General features: G+C 33.9%; 1 protein-coding gene across 11 annotated transcripts in view; it reads right to left on the minus strand.

The window, feature by feature from the left end:
* Positions 1–18,262, minus strand: part of LOC134529396 (membrane-associated guanylate kinase, WW and PDZ domain-containing protein 1) — a 356,729-nt gene that overhangs the window by 80,427 nt on the left and 258,040 nt on the right. For all 11 annotated transcript variants that reach the window (XM_063363421.1, XM_063363420.1, XM_063363424.1 and 8 more), the window contains 2 exons: positions 8,348–8,470; positions 700–867 (listed from right to left, as the gene is read on the minus strand). In XM_063363421.1, the coding sequence (XP_063219491.1) occupies positions 700–867; positions 8,348–8,470 (291 nt within the window). The remainder of the gene's footprint in view (positions 1–699; positions 868–8,347; positions 8,471–18,262) is intronic.

Consider the following 18,262-nt stretch of genomic DNA (forward strand, 5'->3'; position numbering starts at 1 on the left):
TAAATTTTCTTTTAATGACGTATTTAAGCGTTATAACCTTTATCTGTTCTTCTGTCCCGCCGCGGTGTACCACGGTGTAGCCAGCGCTAGTTGGCATCATTCATGTTTGGTTATGTTGCTTCCCTCCCGTAAAGAGCGCGCACAAGTAGTCGAATATTGATATCTCACAGATTGAAAGCAACGCGTGCTCTCTGTAGAGTGCCGAGTTAACTACATTTGATGGCCCGCACTCTTTCGTGGTGTATACTAGGACGGCGGTTACGCGTTTGTTCAGGTTCGCATTCGTATCACAGATATTGTTTTTCTATTTAAAGTTGAAGAAAGGTTTTTGTTGCATGACTTATTAATTTAAATTGTTTGGCGTGCTCTTTTTTACTTCACTTTTTAAATAAACGTACTTTCCACGAATGGGTTTTGTTTTTATGAATAACTTTACCTAACAAAAAAAAAAATTTCTCGCATAAATGTTGCAACCCTACTTTTTAAACTTGATTTTAGTATAAAATGTGCAACGATTATGAGATATAACACAGTAGTTTCTGTAATTTTCAAGATAAAATAATTGGGAAATCCAATTTCACAGAGCTAAATAACCCTACAACAAAAAAATTATTTTCACAATTTCTGCAAAATTATATCCAAACTAAATAATTCTTCACCGAAATCAAACAATAACTTATGTGTAAAATAATCTCTTACCAACAGGAGGTCCTATTGTGAGGGTCACAGTGTATCCAGAATCCTTGATGAGATTGACTATGTCTCCATGGTACAGATTCATAATGTCAATATGATTTACTGCAAGAATACGATCACCAACATGCAGCTGCCCACAGCGTTCAGCAGGGCTACCTTCAATTATCCTACCTGCAATGATTTACCTTTAAATATTATCAAAACCACACTGAACATATGTTCCAACAAGAGTTTATCAACAGTAATCCCTGAGAATATTATGGTAAAAAAAAAATTTAAAAAACTGGCAGGATTTAGAATTATTCACACCAGAAACATAACACACAAAAATTACTTGACACTGAGATTCAAAATGGAAACGCATACCGACACATTTCACGTAAACTGTGGATGGTATCGTCACGGCCTATAGTAAAGAACCATCCAAGCATTTGTCAAAAGAACTGATATGAACTTTAATTACTTAATATGATATACTGGAATACATTGACTTATAAAATACTCAACTTACGAAAAACTACAGTTAAAAAAGTTTTTAACATGCACATCAAAGCCAGCTTGGGGACATTGTTATTGCATTTTTACTTTTGCCAGCTGAGCATAACTGGCTGTTTGTTACCTTGTAACCAGCCATGCTCTTATTAACAAAAAATGCTATTGCTTATTAATAACTGGAACAAGCCCACTGGTCAAAATATTAAATTTTCTATTACCACTAAACCGCTAAACTTTGGTTATTCTTACATATATCCACTGCTGTAATCAAAATGGCTGCAGGTTATATAAATTTTAACTAACTATATTCTATATAAAATATAATTTATTATTTAAAACATGGTTTAATGTACATTTTTAAAGCAGCAAATACTATTAAGAGTATGTATAAGACTGTACGAGGGTAGTTTAATATTAAACCATAAAAAACCACCTGATCCACAAGAGCAAGTGGTAACTTTCTTTGGAGGAAAAATTATGTAACTCATGAATAAAAAGAATTAAATCATTATGATGGTAGAGCTACAAGAGGATTTACGACATTAAGCCTACAATCAAAAATCGGTTTCCCTCATCTACAGGAGGTTGTATGACTTATTAATCGGAAAGGTTTAAATAAAAGAATTAATCTAAATAATTTAAAACTTAATTCTATAAAAATAATCATTTATTATAAACGAGATAAAGATTAACAATAACAGTCTTATACTTTCAGATTACGAAATAATTACCTAAGGTGTCAACATTCATTACATTCTCAATGACGTGACCAGTTGTGATTAGGGGAGTACCAGAACATTATTAAAGTAGATATATCTAAACTAGGCACTTAAAGAACAAAATACTTGATTACGAAGTTAATATCAAGTGAGTTTTAGATAAAAACATTAACTTACATGAACTGGATCTCTTCATACATTCTGGGGCTTCCCTGCCTCTGTTCTCATTCAAGATTTAACTCACCATTTTACCTATAAACACTTATCAACATGAACTTAATCAAACAGATACCTGGGTGGCCAGTGCATGCCCAGTCATTCTAAATCTTTACATCTCAAACTACCTCAACTTGTTACCAGGACGGGCAGAAGCCTGGCCAGTGAGCCTAAACCGAATCATTAAATTACTAACTCGTTACCAGGATGGGCAGGAGCCTGCCCAGTGAGCCTAACGAGTACATCTCTACAAACTCATGAACACTACTCATTACCAGGACAGGCAGGAGCCCGCCCAGTGAGCATTAACTGACTTGTCTAGCAACTTGCAAACTCTATCGACTTGTTACCAGGATGAGCAGGAGCCTGCCTAGTGAGCCCCGAGCTCACTCAAACTTGCGCTTAAAAAGCCTCGGTCACCCCGCCTACTTTCCAGAAGATTTCGGCGCAGCCGGCCCCCAATTTCGCAATTAGAGTACAAACTAGCAGAGCGAATCCCACGTCGCTTGCGCCGATTGGGATAGTGCCCCCTGTTTCACCATAGAGCGACCCAGAAACGTCAACACGAGGCAGCGCCGGATGAGTGGCCGGGCTCACGCCACACATCGGTAAATGCAACGCCAGCTAACCATTGCCCCAGGCCTGCCACATGCTCCCGTCACTGAGTTGTGCCACCGTTCAGCTGTGGCGACACCCAACCAGCCTGCACCAAGAAAGACAGAAATTTAAAGGCAGCTACACTGAAAAATTCTGGAATGCGACAACATGTATAAACTGTTTCAACAGGGTGGCCACCAAGCTTGGATTTTAAAATCGATTCACATTTCCAGGTTTTAAAGGTACATTGACTTTTTCAAGGAATTCGCTAAATGGTGAAACTGCCAAAATTTAGTTTTATATATTCACGAGCTTAGTTTTCATACATAACACTTTGTGATATAATTATTACATAGCTAAAAATATATACAGTTTCCAAACAAATGTTCCAAAATAGATCTGTTGGTATAAAGCAATTACGATTTTAATTTAAGACCTACTTATTTAAAATAAAAATTCTGAACTTACCATTGACATACACATTTTAACGAGTATGACACATATGAGTACTCAAAACTGCGAACTGTCCACAATTTTTACTACAAGAGATACTAGATATAATTAATCCCTAGGAATGACGCTTTTTTTTTTTTTTGTAAAAATACACAAAACCTAGTTAGAAGCATTGCGACAGCTTTTCACATTTTGAGAGGGCCATAACTTGAACACCTGTCTGGGAGCAGCCTCAATAAAATGCAACATTTTACCAACCAAATTTTCACAACTACACGCTAACCTGGGGCGCCGGTCAATGAAGATTCCTCACTTCAATATTTTTTTAGTCTTGACGACGTCATACTGTCTCCCTCTCACCATCTCTCCCTGGCGGCGACAAAAGCAACTAGTGTAGCGGGACATTCAATGAACATATTCTTTTTACAAGTGCAGTTAAAAAATTTTTTTAAAATAATACTTCAATAAATACAAAACCGCTTTACCTAAATGTGTTACTAAAAATGTAAACAACATTTAATGTAAAAAAGGTAGAGAAATATTTAAAGTTCTTACCAACCTGTGTATAAATTCACCATGGTATAATTTAAAATATTAAAGGCCATAAAATTAAACTAAATCAAACTAAAAACTAAAAAACATTTAAAATAAATTACCATGCTAAAAATAAAAATTAAATACAATAATAAGATAGTTAAAAATTAGCATAAAAATGTACAGCAGGCCAAAAGCGCAGCCAGCTTCAGTATAAAATATATTTGAACAGCAAAACTCAATCATTTTTATCAAAAAAGGACTAAAAAAAGTATGTATTGCTAGGAATATAAGGTACGGAGATACAGTCTCCGCTGAAGATACGAAATGCTAAAATTCTCATGTTTAAGGAGGTGAGGTGGGGGTTAGCACGGGTGGGAAATGCAGGGACTTTTGGCAGAAAAGACCTCTGATGGTACAACAACTAACCAAAATCCATATTTTCATTAATTATTCCCAACATTCGCTGATTTCCCCCTTTATTTCCTGGGATATTAGAAAAACAATAGTTTGTTTTACATAATTCATTAAGAGTATCTAAATAATTAATAATTCTTTATACATTATTATAGAGATGGGTCGAGTCTTGGTTTATCGAGTCGAGCCGAGCCGAGTTGGGTCAGATTGACTCGACTCGAAAACCGAGTCACATATTTTATCAAGTTCGAGACTCGAAACACGTTTCGAGTTAAGTACCAGCATCATGACATTATAGCACTTTATTATAGGTTGTCTTAACGTTTTCGCCAAGTCATTAATACATCAAGAATTGATAATGACCTTCAAACAAAACAAATCCCGTGCAAACCTAACCTTGCCCGCTACCGTGCTACGGCGCTATAATAGGTACAAGTGGAACCTAACCTAGGCCTACCTTCATTTATGAACGTGACGTCATGACGTCAAATACGGCACCGCATTTGTTTACAAGATACGTCAATGGATTTTCACATAAGAAAAATTTGTACCAAAACGCACATGTATTAATAATCATCACGTTTATCGTGCCCCGTTTATAATAACTCGTATAAACATAAGATTTCCGTAAACTAAAAATAAAAACACTAAATAATTATAATATTTAGTAAATAACATCCAAGCCATGAAGCGTGAAAATGGCTTCGTGTTAGGCCAGCCAACTGCCAGTCTTGCATTTTGGAACTAAATTTAGCTGTGCTCCGCTACGCAGCGCTGCGTGTCAATAACGTTTAAGATAAAATTACTTTTTGTTTGAATAAAATATAATAACGCTCATGCATTTTATTTGGCAATCAGTTACTGATCGCCAAATCAAATGTATGAAATATTTATTTATTAAACATATTGATATTCTTGTAGTTGTAACAGTTCCGGGCGAATATCTTGCCACGGAAAGTGTATTTACATTGAGAAGTTACGTAACTCAACGTTTGCAACACTGACTAGTGAGAAGCCAAAAACGGGAAGCCTTCTTTTCACAGACGAGAGAGCCAAAACCCGAAGTTCCCGGAAGTTCATGCTTTTTTTCCGTATCTTTAATGTGGCTATCCTAACCAAATAAACCGTCCCCAATGTTTTTAAAATTTTTAATGTAGCTAACCTAACCTAATTGACCGTTAGTATCCTTTTATCAACACCGCCATATTTATTTACAATGAATAAAAAAAAAAACAAGATGCACGATCGGACGTTTGGCTCTCTCGTCTGTGAAAAGAAGGCTTCCCGCCAAAAAACGGCATACGAATTTCGGCAAAAGTAAATACTGATACAAATATTAAGTGGATTTTACATGGAGAAAAAATCAGAACACGGTAGAAACAAGGTATCTAATTACTTTGTTCCAAATTCGAAATGTTTAAGAGAAGAGAGAAGTTGTACAAATAGTTTAGATGAAGGAGCTGCAGGTTCTAGCAACCAAAGTGACAAACCTTTTGGTGGACCAAAACCTAAAACAAGGGCTGCAATTTGGAATTTGTTTGAGAAGTTGGATGAAATGCAAGCAAAATGTAACACATGTACAAAAATTTACAAGACACCATCATGCTCAACTTCTTCACTCATACGGACTTGGACATCCACAGATCACAAAAACGAAAGTATGACGAAATTGTTGATCTTGCCTATCAGGCCAAGCTGAAGTTGGAAAAGAAGACTAGTATTGCGAGTGCTTTTACTAAACAACTCCCACTACCAGCAAACAGTGTTCGTGCAAAACTCATCACTTCAAAAATTTGTAAAATGATTGTAGAAGACTATCAACCATTATCTATTGTTAATGACAATTGTTTTCAAGAACTGATGAACACACTTGAGCCACGGTATGAAATCCCTTCGAGAAAACAATTCTCAAGAGTTTTAATAACTGAACTGTTCCATGAAACAAAAACAAAAGTTTCAGATATTTTGTGCACAGACATACAACTTGCAGAGTGTTTATCTTTCACAATGGATCTTTGGACTTCAAGGTCACGTGATCCATATTTATCCTTGACAGCCCACTATCTGACAACTGATTTCATCATGAAAAACACCACACTACAGTGCTCACATTTTCCAGGTGAACACACTGGATCAGCTATCCATGGAAAAGTCGTTGAACTATTGGAAGACTGGAAAATCAGTGATGTTGCGGTTCCTCTCTATGTTGTCAGTGACAATGCTAGAAATTTAAGTGTTGCATTCACATTTGTGTCTCCAAAAATAACACACACATTATGCATGGCTCACACACTGCAACTCGGTATAAATGATGCAGTAACAGAGGCTCAAATGGGTAGCTTGCTCAAAAAATGTCGATCCATTGTTGGGCACTACAAATCCAGTACAAAATCGAGGGAGCGTTTGGAGTCACTGCAGTTGAGACTAGGTCTGCCGCAACATTCCCTCCATCAAATGGTCAAAACAAGATGGAACAGCATATATATGATGCTCAGCCGACTTTTAGAACAAAGAGAAGCAGTATCTGCAGATATTGCAAAGAGTGGAAAAGACAATTTAACTGCAACAGAATGGCAGCTTATTGAGAGTTGTGTGTTACTTCTGAAACCAATGTTTCAGGCTACTCAGGAGCTTTGCAAGAAAAACATACCAACGTTATCAATGGTGCTCCCATTAATTTACAGTTTGGAGGAAGGACTGAAACAGTATATAAATGGCCACATTGGAGACCTGGGAAGTGGAATGAAGTTGGCCAGGTGTCTTTCAAAGTCATTTCATGCTCGTTTTTATGAAACAAAACAATCAATGATTCATAAACTTGCTACCTGTCTTGATCCTCGATACAAGATGATCATATTTGAGCAGCATGAAGAATTGGCTATCAAGCAGCAACTTCTTAATCTCACAGCAGCAAAGTCTTCTGACCAAGAGAACAATGCTACAGGAAGCAGCAGTCACAACATAGAGAATGCTGTTTCGTCAAGTTCTTCAACATCAACGAACAACCTTTGGGGGTTTCTCGACAAAAAAGTTCAAGAATTGAACCCAAAGAGAGAAAATAACAGCAACATTGTTGAAAGAGAGGTACGTATTACAAGATTCAAATGGCCTTCAATCCCGATAAATAAAATTGTTGACTTAAATGAAAACTGTAAATTAACTGAAACAGTATAACTGATAGATAACCGATGTCTTTTTTCACAGGTGGATGATTTTTTGCAGTTGCCAACTATTGGACTTCATGAAAACCCACTGAACTGGTGGACTGACCATAAAAACAGTCACCCACGTCTTTCTAAGCTGGCAAAACATTACTTGGGCATACCAGCAACATCAGTTGCTAGTGAAAGACTCTTCTCCAAAGCAGGTTTAACAGTCACACAAAGAAGGGAAAACTTAAGTCCAAAACTTGTCGAGAAACTAGTGTTCTTGCACGATAATGTTAGTTTTTAAACAAAAGACAACTGTTTTTGGAAATTAATTACAGGTATCATCTTACCTGTAATAGTGATAAAAGTAACATTAGTAGACACTAGTCTCTGTAAAAAAAAGTGTGTGCTCTGTAAATTATATATTTTAAATTTTGGAAGTTAAAAACTAAATGTGTATTTTCAAGAATGAATATTGTCTCAAGGTTCTAGGAAAAGTGAGTACAACATAAGCTTAGTTTATTATATTTAAATAACATAATGATTTGCTAATTAATCATTTAAAATATTTAAATAATGCAGATGCATCTTGGATACACAATTCCTACATCAATGGATGTGTAGTAATATTTTATTTATCATATTTGATGCAAAAAAAAAATAAAATTATGAAACTCGAACTGACTCGACCTCTTAAAAATTTTTTTGGCTCGAACTCGACTCGACTCAAAATATGAACTGCTAAACTCGGCTCGGCTTGACTCGAAGCCAAAAAACCTCAACTCGTCCATCTCTACATTATTACTTTAACACATATATATATATATATATATATATATATATATATATATATATATATATATATATAAATACTCACATACCCAATTTTTTGTCAAAATAGCATAGCATAGCATAGCATATTTGTTCTAAGCACGTACTTCTAAAAATCGGTCCCTAAATTTCTCCCAATATAGTTACAACATTTATATTGGTGACAAAACCAGAAAAAGATGTACAAATATTCTAACCTCTATAATAAAATTAATTAATTAACCAATTAAAATATCTTACCAATTGTAGAACCAGCTTTATTTACAGATGAAATTATAACAAAGCCAAATCCTTCATTTTCTCTTCTCGTAACTGTTACATCATATGGATAGCCAACATCTGACTGTGCTAAGCTCGTCACATCTGCAAAGCCAAGATATTTTACATAAATTTATTTATATGGTTACTTGGGGGAAGACCACATCTGTAGCATTATATATACAATTACCTATGTTACCAACAAAATAAATTATACTTCGACAGAACGTTTTGGTCCTCTATAACCGAGAATAAACTCATGACCAAAGTTTGTGATCCACATACCAAGGAGCTGAAAAATTGAAAATAATATATTAAGATTTTTATGCACTCCCAAAACCCCAAGCACTACACCAAGCAAATTAAAGCTAGAAACATAAAACAGTTGAAAATTTATAAATAAAATATTTATTTAATTACTAAGCACCAGCCAACAGAAATAATCTAAAACAGCCTGGCACTATACAAATATTAAAAAAAATGTGACGGCACAAGAAGATATTCAAGCTATCAGCAACAACACATTAAAAAATAAACACAGTTAACATTTAAATAAATAATAAAGTAAATATATGCAAATTCATACATGATTAAAATTACATTTATATAATTTTTCTAGGATTAGGCCTGTGCGAAAATCTGTTTTTTTTTGTTTTTTTTTTAGTTTGAATCAAATACAAATATCAAATTATTTGCAAATAAAAATAACAAATTTGTATAGTAAGAATGAGAATTAGAGCCATACTAAATATTTTTCACGTCATGTAACAACTTCTGGAAAATTATATGAATAATACTAAGGTTGATTAAGTTAGATACAATAATTATTTGAAAAATATTTTAATTATTAAATAATTGTTTTTTTAATTATGCAGCTAATCTTATTTAACATAACCTAAATTAACCTGACCAACGAACCAACCTTTTATTCCAGTTCCTATTCACCTTATTTCCCACAACCTTCAACTCAACAAATTGATACAGAAAATTTCCACGAACCACCAAATTCCGTGAAATCCATTGCAATCTATTTTCTGAAAAACATGAATCTTTTTTTTAATACATGTGTTTCCAAATGAGTGACAAAGAGCTCAGATTTAGATTTTAAAACCCTAGTTATTCACAAGTTTTCGTTGTTATCGGAGCCAGGTAAATTGTATTTTAGTTCAACAATATTAAAAAACACAACTTTTGCTCATTTCACCTGGAATCTTAAACCATTATTTACAGTTTATTTTATAAAATTTTAAGTTGCGTCTGTTTCATCATAGATATATTAGCAAGTAGGCTGCTAGTGTATCACATGGTATTAGATCAATTGTGACTATTGATTTATATGCCACTGAAACTATGATGATTACTTCTTTACTTCTTTTAAAACCCATCTCAATGGAGTGTTTGTGTTCTGTGGTGTTATACTCTATGTTTGTTGATGTTTATTTTTTCCCACTTCTCATACGTGTGATGAAAAGAATACAAAATAATATTACGTTTTCATGTTTGAAAAATCTCAAATAAGGTATGTTTTTAATCGTTTATATGATTTTTCAGTTACTGTTTTGCAAGACAGTAGAAAATAACTCTGAACGCTTGTTACATGTTCAAAACGTCGCTTATTATGTTTTTGAATATGAAGTCCCATCAAAACATAAAAAAAAAAATAAGTATTTATAATGCAAATGCAGGGTCTCTCAATGCTACAACTTATAAGTGCCTTAGATGTTAAATATTAAAAATAATAAATAAACGTAAAAAGGATAACACATTGGAGGTAGGGAATCAATAAATTCAAATGAATTTCTTGCCTTTTTATGTTGACATGGATAACTGAAAAGAAGCCTATATCAGATAACTGTACAGGGTGTCTACTGAGTTACAAAAATAAAAATTAGTGACTTTTTCTTGACTTTTTCATGACAATTTCTACTGAAGTGTGACCACGAAACTTGTCAAAATGGTATAACTTTTAAATGTTATAAAATTAAGTGTAGCCTATACCTTACATAAAAAAATAAAATGAAAAATTGGATGTTTGCTTTTCTTTATCAAAATGTATAGGCCTAAGTGCTGGAAAAAAAAGACATAAGTTAAGCCTACAAATGATGGTTAGTTTGAAACTTAATTGAATAAAATTAATTATATCTGCTTTTCCGCATGCCAATTTTCGCCGCACTTTAAGCACTAAAACACTAACATTTATTGGCAAACATTTTCAGCACATTATATCATAGAAAATATTACAATTTCATTCCGTAGCACTTTAACCTCTTCGACAATCATTTCAGTTTGAAAATAAAATCTGGCGGCAATTTAGGGATTTTGTGTTTTGTAATTTGTAAACATAGTCATTAACAAAACCAAAACACGAAAATACATCACACATTTTGTGCACAAATTTTTGGTTTTCTTTTATCCTAGCCAAACATAAATTTACGTTTCGTACACACAAGCAGGCAGTAAACAAACGAACTCAACGCTATAAGTTCGATTATGAACGCTCGCCATTTGGTTAACAACTTATCGATAATGTGCGATCGTTGTGCGCTCTGTAGAGTAAGAATGAAACTGACTACGCCGTGGCAGCCACGGAACGAATACCATCCTTTTTTTAAGCGTGTAAGGTACAAGAATTGAATAAATTACGTTTTCACATCATTCTAATGGACTTTTTTTTTAATAAAGAAGAGCAAATCGCTATTATTAAAATTTTCTCTGAATTCTATGTGAAAATTATGACGTTCGACATAGGAGAATAGAAGCTGTAAGCAACATTTTGAACGGGATTTTAAAGCAAACATCTTATGGCGAAAATGGCGGGACTAGCCTAGTTAAACACGGGAAAATGTATTGTGTGGGAACATCTTGAGCAATGATTTTCCTGAAAATGCAAGCTGCCAAAAGCACAAAAAAATATGGTATATACAAGATCAATGCACAAGAAATACACATTAGCCTTGTAATTAATTTTTCGTGACTTTTACCAAAATATACTTAAAAATGGTGACTTTTTCGTGACTTTCGTGACCTAGTAAGACACCCTGCTGTACCATATGCACATGCATGACACTAAATTATTGTTTACATATAATCCACAGTGTTTTTTCAGCTAAGCAGAAAGAAAAAAATTTATTACAACAAAGTCACGTAGTTGAGAACTAAACAGCCAGCCAGCGGACGTAAGAAGAAATGTCCAGTTGCATGCCATTTTCTTTTTTTTTTTTTTTTTAATCTTTGAAACTTGTTAAAACCTTTTGTATGTAAAGTAATGGAAACAAAATAATTCATCAGGGCAAATAAAACAGGGAAACTATAGATCAAGTTAATCGTGTAGTTTTTATTTATTGATTTTAATGATCCACCAACTTCCTCCTTGCTTGTTACAGGAAGTTCCTAAATTTTGTTTGTTCACCACCTCGTGCCGCCTCTGGTAAATCAATTTATTTAACTTATTTTTTTTATCCAGCAAGTTTCCAAGGCTCGTTTTAATTAATTCAAAATAATTCAATTTTGAGGCACGAGGGGTGTAACAACTTGGTAGCAGAGCATGGTTTCCGGTTTTATATACATACCTGAATAATATAGGCAAAAAAAAAAAGAAAAAAAAAATTTTAAATTAATTTTTTTTTGATGATAGCAATTTTGTAATAATATTGTAAACTCATCGCTGGTACACCCGGTAGTTATATTGCTTTTTCTATTTTAAAATTTATTTTGAGTTTTACGTCCCACTGTGATTGTGTTTGCGTGCGGTCAGACACCGCGCGGCCCCGTCGGCGCTACGTCCGTGGAGGCAGCGTGTCTTATCAGGCGCGCGTGTCATTCTCCCTGTCATCCTCTTCACCCCGCCCCTTCACGCCTCACCGGCTGGAGGAGACAAGGTCATGTCGTTGACCCGTGTCCGGAAGCGTAACAATGCGTTGCAATCTAGTTTGTTTCTCACGGCCGACAGTGCCCTGAGTTTGTCTAAATTCCTCCCTTTGTCTGTGTTTTTTTTTATAACACATCCGCCTGCAAACGAGGCCATCTTTGTGAAAAACAGATCATCTAAGTCCTTTCGGACATTGTGGTATTTTTTTGTCTCTCGGCGTCTTGCGCACGCCGACATGTTATCTCTTCACCATATGACAGGGCCGCCAACCGCGCGGAACCCATGGATCTACATATTTTTTATTGTATGGTTTTATAACTGGAAAATATTTACAGTATAACTTTGGCTATACATATAAGTTAATATGTGCAGCATGTAATGGCTTTTTTCTTTGCCTCCCTACCCCAACTCCCCTTACCCGGAATTTTCCCATAACCGGAATAGACCTCCCCCCAATGATTCCGGTTGAGGGGTGCTCTACTGTAGTGGTATTTAGAGACATTTTATACATATTTTGTAATAAAAGCATTAATTTTATCACATAAGTTGGTTAATTGATGAACAAGGGTATTAAATACAGAAGTCATAAATTTAATCCAGCCTTGTTCCTTAATGGCACATATATCCAGATAATAGCCATTTTTGTAGTTTCAATATTGGAGACGATGCTGTTAGTTAAAATAATATCTATTGTAATTTTAATATCTAGGGTGGGATGTGATAAGTTTACTTTCATAAATGCTTCAACTGATTTCGTTACTTCACAATGTGGTAGATTTGTGAAGCAAAGACCAAACAGAATTTTGGAGGACTGAATATTATTTCACTGAAGAATTCCCAAACTACCAGAAAAATCAAGCAAAGATGTTACCTTAGCTTTTACATATGAATGTGATATATATTAAAAGTATGTTTATTACTTTAATCAACATCAGGCATATTTAAATCACAATGTATTAACAATCATCTTGGTAATTAATGAGGTTATCTTCTGAAGCTTCATATGTATTTGGCGTTGTACGACAGGGAACATAGATGTAATCAACTATTAGATAATTAGATGGCGAGATTTAATTCTGATCCAGAGAGTGTCAATACCAGTATGCTTGTATATTTGTATTTGATGGACTTATGAAAATTTTTGTTTATGAATCAAAACACCACCTCCTCTTTTCAACACTGTAAGTGTGGAATTTCTATTGGATCTAAATAGGTGATAATGATCCATGAAATAGTGAGAATTTATGTTACAATTAATAAACCCAGTTTCAGTAAGACTGAAGTCTATTCCCTGTTTACTTAAGTTTAAAAAAATTCTGTACACTTAGTTCTCAACCCTCTAACATTTTGGTAACATATTACCCACTAATAGGGTTTAGGCATGCATGTTAATCTTGTGGGGCTTCTCCTGCCACCTTGTTATGAACTGTTACGGTGGTGTTATCAATAGAAGGCTGATAGTTCTGATGTTTTCACTAGTATCAATACGCAAGTTACTGAGGACAATTTGCTCGGGATGTAATTTTCCATAAAATGGGCTAATTAAATAATTGCTAGGCCAGGAGACAATGTTGTTTATTCTGTTAAAATAGTCTTCTAATTCAGAATTGTGAAACAATACCTGTTGTATTTGAAAATAAGATTGGCTACCTGAACTTGAGAAAGGTTCAGTCCATTTGTAATGTAGTTAATTCGTGCTCTTAGACAGATGGTTCAAAATGTGTTACCAATAGGCCTTTTATTTTTTGATCACAGGTTTGGCAATTGTTTTTAATGTAGAAATATCCTTGATACCTAATTGCATAGGGATTTTATTACGTTCATTAACGCTTGAAGGATCCTGGTTGTCGTTGAATTTTGACTTACGCTTGTGTTGCAATGTCGTGAAGCCTTGCTTGTCAACAATCTATTTGGGTTGTCTTCTGTTGACGTCGCATGATTTCTGCAGCATCGAAAGTGGGTTACTGGTCGAACTTCTGTCGCCTGAGGTTGCCAGGTGTTCAGCTTTTTTTTTTTTTGAAGATTGTATTAGAACTTGTCACAATATTCCAATTCATTTTCATACACAGATTATGTTTGATTAAGTTTTTTTTTTATCTCTGATGTTTCAGACCTACAATCAATTAAGTCTAACACCATCTTGAGAAAATGATTTTCACTTTTTCATCCATTTTTGTACTAACATTTTGACCATTTAAAATAGATTATCTACCTTAATAACAATCTTTATCACTTCTTATAGTTTTCCCGTTTCTTTGAGTCCCGTATTTTTAGGTGATAACTTGGAAGACATTCATGAAGTGGTTGTGTGGGACATATAAAGTAACTTCATAATTGTCATAGGGAATTAAGAACTCCAAAATTTCCAGTTGGTCTGATAGTGAAGGGTTAATGATGACTGATGTCCGTAGTAACATAATAAATACTACAGTATTATGCATAACCATGGTGAAGACACTCAGACTTGTCTGCCGGGAACGAACAATCAGCTGTGACCGAATGAACACTCGGCCGTGACTGGACGCGTTTCTAACTTGTGAAAGTTTTTTAATTTTTTTATTTAGTTCCTAGCTGTGTGCCCAAAGGGAAAGTATTTGATCCTCATTTTTGATGATTTACCCAAAATTCTGATACAATAGAATTTTTTTAAAAACAGAAGCCAAAAAACCAATTTCCATATTTCTAACCTCAAAATGAATAAGTTCCATATAAAATTTAAAAATAAAATTAATTCCCTATTAAAACCCCTAAGGGCATGAATTTTCAAAAATCCTTTCTTAGAGGTCATCACTTTACATAAGGACTCCTATGCAAAATTTCATGCTTCTAGACAAACCGGTTTAAGCTGTGCGTTGTCTGTCAGTCAGTGTTAGAGTTTTATTAATTAAATCATAGTTCTGAGTTATATTTCTTAGTGAGGGTAGTTTTAACTGGTGTGTTTCTATAAGTTACGATTGTTCTGACTAATGATACTTCAACGTTATGTTGACCTTTATCAAGAATATTAAATCCATGTTGAAACTTTCTTAGTTATGCATGCATCCCAAGTCTACACACAGTAAATCCCATGGCACTTTTTTTTGCCAAAGCAGGAAATCCAAATATGAATGATGATTTCCCTGAATTTTCCCACTAACCCTAATCACTTACATTTTCCCTGACTTTTCCTGGTAAACTGTACTTGTGGCAAACTTGTATTACATTCCCTTTCCTACCACAATATACATAACTTGCTATGGTGGTATATAAATCATACTTAATATGCTTATATGAACACTTAGTAAAATTCAGAACACAGTTGAATTAAGGCCAAATAAGTGCATGTACTCTTTCTGCGTAAACTGTCTTAAAAGATCCAGCATGTTGTTCTACTAACATTCAAAATGTTTTATGTCATTTAATCAATAATTCAATAAAATAAATTACTTCATTTATAACTATATGCTTGGATTTTTGAAGGTCATATACACTGATTAAGTTTACTGTTGTCTATTGTGTTTGTATGTGTGCGTTTCTTAAGTGTGAACAAATTATAAGGCCATTTAATTATAATTCCATCATCACACCATAAATTATTTTATTCCAGTTATATCTACTCTTAATTGTACTTTCATTCTAGCAATTAAAACTAAATACAAACTTTTTTTTTTTATTTGTGAAAAAAGAAAAATGATGGAAACTAATTTGAAAAAGATGCACTGATAAATAAAATAATAATTAATGAAAGTCAGGATTATAAAATCATACTGTATTTACACATGTATCAAACTTATATCTTTTCTTAAATAATGTACTAGCAATAAGGCAATAGTAAAGCAAATGTAGTCCTTGCATAATGATATTAAAATATGTGTAAATGTGTGCAACAATGAAGAAATGTACATGCAGATCTGCCAACATTCAAATTAAAAAAAATCATGAGGTCCTCGATAAAAACTTTCAGGCCCATAAATACAGGTTAGATATAAAAAACAACAAATGAGAATCTTTAAATTTAAGTGACATACCTGTAGGTACATGTGTTACATGGTCTCTGCTTCAAAATTTATTTCAACAAATTATAGGTTGCAGATTTAATTTAGTTGAACATAATTTAGCGCTATCGTGTAGTGATCATTCAGGGCCGCAACTAAAAAAGATGTAAAATAACATTTTGCTCGTGTAACACTATTATCACTGTTCACAGCAAAATTATTTTTTTTATTGGAAGCAATACACTTCACGTGTTAGTTGTGGTTTTATGTAGTGACATGTTTCACAATGTCTCCTCTTCCACTATGCGAGATAGAAAAATCAGCACGGCACACGCTACAAAACGCAAAATTGCTTCCTTTACGTGACTCGAGTATTGATGGAAACTCGTTACTGTAAGCTTTCGTAAAACTTGTTTTGTAACTTTTACAAACAAAATCTTGGGGCCCCGAAAAATCATGAGGAAACACTATTTTGGCATGAGGGTGTGAGATGGACCTTGAAATCGTGAGCCTCACACCAAAATCGTGAGAGTTGGCAGGTCTGTACATGTGTAATATTAAATTAATCCACAGCATCTAAACATGCTAAGCTTAGATAATTTAATGCACAATCTTTAAGCTTGCGTGAACATTTGAATTTAAAAACATGAATAGTTTATTATTTATATTTGATTCAACTTCAAATACTAACACTTTAAGATATTGAATATTTTATTATCAAAGTTTAGAGAATATTTGAAGTAATATATCTCCCGAGTTTGTCATATATCAAAGTTAACTGTTGAGGTTAAGTGATTAATGAAATACAAATACCCACACATTAGATGTTTCAAAAAGACTGCACTATCAAATAATCAACTATATACTATGTATTTTAATGACAAGAATAAAAAGTTATTTTGCTAGTCTCTCAAAAGAGTAGGGAAAAAAAAAACAGGAATTACTGAAAACACAAGACTCTTTTTGACATTTTATACTTGAACACAAACTAATATATGTTTTTGTTTCGTCACATATACCAATTGAGGGAAATTATAAATAAATGTTTTCCACCATGGATTACAACAGAAATCACAGGCACTCTTTTGCCATGGTCATTAAAAGAAGTGAAGGTGATAGTTGCAACAGGGTATACATCAACAGTCATAATCTACCACCATGCTCAGAAGTTGTAGCAGCCTACTTGCTGTATTTATCAAAGACAAAAAACATATCTAGAAGTAAAAATAAAAATAAATAATGGTTCCGGATTCTAGAATAAATGGCGAAAAATTTGTTTGTGATATTTCTAAAATAAAGTACAGTTTACCTGGCCACCATTAAAATCAAATTGGGTTTAAGCTATTTCTTCAATATACCAATCGCCCACTTAGCCAACTAATGCGTTCCTAAAAATGTTCGTGTTATAAGAAATAGCATATTCTGAACACTGGTCTCCATAAATAGCATGGCTAATTTACTTAATGTGTTCCAAAATTTGTAGGGAAATATTCTTTATGTAATATAAATGCGTAGAATAACATACAATGATAAATATATAACATCATTTATCTTTATAAGCCTAACATTGAATACTTTGTATGACAAATACAACACCGCATAACGGTAGATAGTTATTGTCAGTCGGCTGGTGACTTGCCCGCCCAGGTGTGACCTTCGACTCACGTTCGTGTACCTAACCGCGAACTTTCCAAACCATCGTTTACTGGCAGTGAAACCGATATTACTGTCCGGATATTTACATTTTAAATTTTCAAAAATTAAAGTGCTGATTTGTGCATCCCCACTTGGTTCACATCAATTCTGTCAAGCCCGTGATTTTTTTTCATTACACCACTTATTTAACAACCTTTTCCATGTGAATCATCTGATTATTTCTGTCAAATATATTCCCACTAGTACAACCAACAGCATCAGACTTATAAAACGTTTCATAGAGTTCTTATTTCGTATGATTGTGAGCACAGTTGCAGGGTTCCCACCAATTTGTTTCAGTAAATTTCCCTGAGTTTTCCCTGTTTTCCCTGTCCTATAATATATTTTCCTTGTGATAAA

The sequence above is a fragment of the Bacillus rossius genome, chromosome 2, assembly GCF_032445375.1.
Source record: "Bacillus rossius redtenbacheri isolate Brsri chromosome 2, Brsri_v3, whole genome shotgun sequence".
Taxonomy (NCBI): Eukaryota; Metazoa; Arthropoda; class Insecta; order Phasmatodea; family Bacillidae; genus Bacillus; species Bacillus rossius.